At 63.3% G+C, this 5,006-nt stretch overlaps 1 protein-coding gene across 2 annotated transcripts in view; it reads left to right on the top strand.

The window, feature by feature from the left end:
* Positions 1–1,153: 1,153 nt before the first annotated feature.
* The window catches only part of GMEB2 (glucocorticoid modulatory element binding protein 2), an 18,103-nt gene continuing 14,250 nt past the window's right edge, over positions 1,154–5,006 (top strand). The window contains exons 1-2 of one of the 2 annotated variants that reach the window (XM_074843650.1): positions 1,154–1,271; positions 4,095–4,268. In XM_074843650.1, coding sequence (XP_074699751.1) covers positions 4,138–4,268 — 131 coding nt within the window. In that variant the 5' untranslated portion in view covers positions 1,154–1,271; positions 4,095–4,137. Of the gene's footprint in view, positions 1,272–2,069; positions 2,723–4,094; positions 4,269–5,006 lie in introns of those variants that run through there. The other variant, XM_074843651.1, reaches the window with a different exon arrangement.

Genomic DNA, 5,006 nt, shown 5'->3' with positions numbered 1-5,006 from the left:
CTTCTGAACCCGCATGGCCTGGCCACCCACCACAACCCCCCCCCAGGCGGGGTGCGGGACACCCCGAAATGCTGCAGGGGCTGGTATGGGCGGTGCTGGCAAAGGCTGGTACCCAAAGCTCCCCACCAGCGCTGCTCTGCACCCCCAAACAGCACATACACCCCCGGGGACGGAGGGAGGGAAGAAATACACACCCGGCCCCCCCACACTGCGCTTGGGGGGCAGGGGGGGCACACACGCCAAGGTACATACATAGGCTGTGACCTGGGGGGTATGTGGGAGCCCTGGGCACGTTTGGGGGTGCAGGGGGCACAAAGACGCTGGGTGTATGTGAGGGGGGGTGAATGGGGGGGGGTGTGTGACAGACAGCTGGCAGCATGCACCAGCCCTGGAAGGAATGCATGGGGGGAGCTGGAGGGGGGGGGCAGGCAGGAGACAGGGGGGACATGGAGGAGACACGGGGGGGCATTCAAGGCCCTGGGGGGGGCATACACATGCAGGAAGCACAGGGGACATGCAGGAACTCGGGGGGGGGGGGGGCACGCAGGAGACAGGGGGGCATGCGGGACCCCGGGGGGGGGGGGGGGGGGGGGACGACACAGGAGACACGGGGGGCACGCAGGACCCCAGAGGGGAGCATGCAAGAGGCATGGGGGGCACGCAGGGCCCAGGGGGGGGACAGACAGGAGGCACGAGGGGCGTGGAGGAGATATGGGGAGCACACAGGGCCCTGTGGGACACACACACACACGGGACATGCTGAACCTCGTGGGGGGGTCACGGAGGACCCCGGGGACGGACGGACGGACACAGACACAGACGCACGGAGGAGACACCGGGGACACGCAGGGCCCTGGCGGGGGGACAGGGAAACACGCAGGGCCCAGGGGATCCCCCACGGCGGCGACTGTCGCCGCAGCACCCGAGTCCCCGCCGGTGCCCGCCGCGTGCCCGTGGTCCCCCCCCCCGTCCGCGCGCATGCGCCTCGCGCCGCCCCGGTCGCTATTTCACACCAGCTCGGGCCGCGCGCGCCCCCGCGAAATAAGTCCCGGGCGCCGGGCCCGGCCTTGCGCCTGCGCGGGGGGGGGGGGGGGCCCCGAGAGCCGCGCGCGGCGGAGCCCCGCTCCCCCCCTCACACACAACCCCCCCCCCCCCCCCCCCCCCCCCCAACCACCACCCTCCTGCCTCCCTTCCCTCCCCGCACCCACCGCCCGCCCAGCCGAGCGGCCGCCGCTGGAGCCGGAGCGGGGCAGCGCGGGCCCCGGCCTGAGGTAAGAGCCGGGCCCGGCGTCATCCGCCGCGGGGCCTCCGTACGCGCCGTCCGGCCGGCGGGTCCCTGCGGAGCGTCAGGACGTTACGGCAGCGGCAGGAGACGGCGGCAGCGCCCGGCCGCCCGCCCGCCCCGCGCCCCCCCCTTCCCCCCCCCTCCTCCTCCTCCTCCTCCTCCTCCTCCTCCTCCTCCTCCTCCCTCCCGCACGCCCGGCGCTGCCAGCGTGAGCGCGCCCCCCCCCCCCCTTCCCCCCCCTTCCCCTCCCGCCGGCCTCGCGCCCGGCGCCGCCGGCGGGAACGCGCGCGCCGCCCCGCCGCAGGGTGGGGGGGGGCACCCCCTGCCCGCCCGCGCGGCGCCACGAGGAGCGCCGGGAGCCGAACCCCCCCCATGCACCCCTTTTCCGGGCAGCCTCCCCCCCCCGTGCACCCCACTCTCTGCACCCCCCCGTACAGCCTCCCCCCGTTTGCGCAGCCACGACCCCCCTCGTGCACCCCCTCTCCCTGCACCCCCCCCGTTTAGTCGCCTCTCTCCGCGCCCTCCGACACCCCCCCCCCCGTGCTGTGCCCCCCCCCCCCGCACCCTTGCTGAAGCCCCCTCCCTGTGCACCCCCTTTTCTGCGGCCCACCCCAGGCACCCCCGTGTTTGCACACCCCCCCGCACCCTCCCTGGGTGCGCTCCCCCCCCCGTGCACCCCCCTTGCTTGCTTCTACCCCCTCCACTGCCAGGCACCCCAAAAATCTCCTTCCTCTGAGTGGTGCAGTGCTTTTTTTTTTGTCTTCTTCCTTTTAAAAAAATTTTTGTCTCACCTCACCCCAGATTTTTCCTGGAGCTTGCTTGGTGCCATCCGGGGTGCACGGGTGGACGCACATGGGTGCACCCAGCCCTGGAAGAGCTAGGGTGCTCCCTGTGCCGCTCCAGCCGCCCCCCCACACCCCACCGCTGTTCATTATTTGTGTTTTCAGCCCAGTTTTCCTCCATCCCGCGCTAGTTCCTGCCCAGAGGTACCTGGTGCTGAGCCTTCCCTCAGCCAGCCCTGGTGGGAGCTGGGCAGGATGTTCAGAGCACCCCGAAACCGGGCCCCGGCGCGGAGGCCGTCATGGGTGACGCTAATGCTGCAAGTTTTTACCCCAAAATGAAAACATAGGCATAGGGCAACAACAAAAAAATTGTACTAGTTCAGCTGAACGCACAGCACCCGGGGGGAGCTGCCGTCCCGCTGCAGGAACGAGGGGGGACGGGAAGTGGGGAGCAGGCGTGGGCCTGCCCCGCTTCTGCAGTCGCTAAAATGCTATTTTTTAGCAAACCCTCTGGTTTCTCTCGCCCTCGGTCTGGCCGCCCGCCCTCGCCTTGTTCCTCGCTGCTGCAAAACCCGAAGCGCTTCTCTTGGTGGCTTCGTGCTGGGCTGTTTCGGGGGACCCAGCACCCTCGGCTCGGGTGAACCCCGTGGAGGGGGTAGGTCACCTCGCGGGTCCACGCGGGTGTTTTTGCAGGGCCTGAGTCACGTGGTGACGCCAGCTCGGACACGTCGGTCAGCGCACGGCTCCGGTGGTGGCCCCGGGAAGGTGGGGGGAGCCCAGCGGCTCCAAAGGGCTCCCAGGAGCTCCCCGTGGCGAGCGCTCCCCCAAATCTGCCCTTACCCCCGTGTCGGCTGCGCCGGTGCGAGGGGAGACGCTGTGTAGTCCCGGGCTTCTCAAAACCTGGGTGTTGGTGTGTGGGTGAGCGCTGCTGGGGCGTTAGGGGGAAATCAGGCGTGCTTCGCTCGCGGGACAGGGCTGCAGATCTCCTCAGAAGCTGATTTGCAAACAAATTTTTTTTTTTTGTGGCTCTAACAGCGTACACACATTTTATTGCGCTCTCCTTGTAACGTTAACGGTAACAGGGGTGTTTGAAGGATGTTTATGCATGCACGTATAGCGTTGGTAAAGGATATTTATTTCCCTTTTTTGGACTTCTCCTATTGCTTAAATGACTTAAAACTGCTTTTAATTCTAGAGTTACCTAAACTCTCTGGGGCGCGAGCTGGCAGGGAAGGAGGGCAATGGTGTCCCTGGGGGACCCAGACTTTCCCCCATGAGTTGGGTTGTGCTCCGGGCGTGGAGCCTGGAGCAGCCGGGGATGTACTGCATCCGTGAGAGCATAAAGATGCACGGCTCCTTGTGCCTTTACTTCACTAGATTTTGGGTTTTTTTTCCCAGGTTTCTTCTTGCATGTGAAATACTGGCTTTGCAGGGATGGGCACTGAAGTCGGTTTTAAGTGCTGTCCTAAATCTATTGCTGATTTATTAGAAACACACGCTTTGAAATAGTTTTCAGATGTCACTTCGTTTCTGCTGGCTTGAAGTGCTTTTTTAATTTCATTTTTTGGGGTGTGACTTTGGAGGAGGGGAGAGTTCCTGCAGCGGAGGAGACGGTGCTGAGCTCCTCCAGCAGCGTGAAATCCTTTTGAGATAGTTTGAAATACATTTGGAAGCGCACCTGCAAACTGAGTAGCTTCACAGAGTTTTTTGTGAATGCCAGGACCGTTTTTTTGCTTCCCACCTGCTCCCACACTCTGCCCCTCGCCACCCGTGCCCCAGTCCCTTCCCACCTCTTGCCCCTTCCCGTGCCCATCACCCTCGCCCAGCCTGCGGAGCGTGTGTTGGGTTACGAACCTCCCTTCATCCCTCCCCTTGTTTCTGGAGCGGTTGGGGATTTGCTAATCCCCCTCTCCGTAGGAGCACAGATTCCCTGCAGCCCCCTTGCTCCCAACGCGCCGATGGTCTCCCCATGACCCATTTTAGCAGGGAGAGTTTTTCACGTGGGGCTTCCCCTCATTTCTCCACAGACCGAGGGCTCTCCTGCCTGTTGCTGCCCGCTCCGGCCTGGCCATGGCGACTCCGGACGTCAGCGTTCACATGGAGGAGGTGGTGGTGGTGACTACACCCGACGGCGCCGTGGATGGAGCCGGCGTGGAGGAGGTGAAGACGGTGCTGGTCACCACCAACCTGTCCCAGCACGGGTAAGAGGTGGGGTCGGCGCACACTGAGGTGACGTGCTGGAAAACCTCCCAACTGTGGTCGTAGTCAGCTGAGCTGGGTGGTTTTAATCATCTACATCTTGCTCCTCCATCACAGCGGGGACCTCAGCGACGTCTGGGCAATCTCCAGTTCCTCGTTAGGTCCTCGCTGACACCCCTGGGACCATACCCAGGGCTGTGGGCTCTGTGGCTCCAAGCTTACAGAGCAGAGCAGGCTCCGCTCTTTTTCTGTTAAAGTGGAGTTCCCACTGGTGGTTTTAAGCTGCTGTTAACCCAGAATAAAAAGCAGTGCAGCAATTTGTTTTGGAGAAAAGAAGAAAAAAAGCCACCAAACCAAAATATCTTTTCTGAGTGATGTCGATGTTGGAATGGGCACAAATCCGGTCAGAACAGGGCACCAGTAGCTAAATCAATGTTTTTCTGCTATTTATTTCATGATTGCCTCACTAAGCTGCCTACCTCCGAGGGGTGAGCGTCCGTCCGCAGCGCGGTGCGGCAGAGCTCCCCTCCCCAAGGCGGGTTTGGTGCCGTGGTTTTCGGCAGAGCTCTGCAGGAACCGCCACTGCTGGCAATAGGAGTGAGGGAGGTGGCCTTGAAACCCCACGGCCTTGCGTGATGTGTTGGGTGAGGTGGCACTCCTCAAAAAAAAAAAAAAAAAAAAAGAGAGGAATTTTTAAAGTGTTGCTGCTTTGCCCAATTTCTGCCTTTCTGGTTGGGATT

Source organism: Strix aluco, chromosome 17, assembly GCF_031877795.1.
Source record: "Strix aluco isolate bStrAlu1 chromosome 17, bStrAlu1.hap1, whole genome shotgun sequence".
Taxonomy (NCBI): domain Eukaryota; kingdom Metazoa; phylum Chordata; class Aves; order Strigiformes; family Strigidae; genus Strix; species Strix aluco.
Note: the sequence above shows the minus strand (reverse complement) of the source record. Positions and strands in the feature narration are given on the sequence as shown.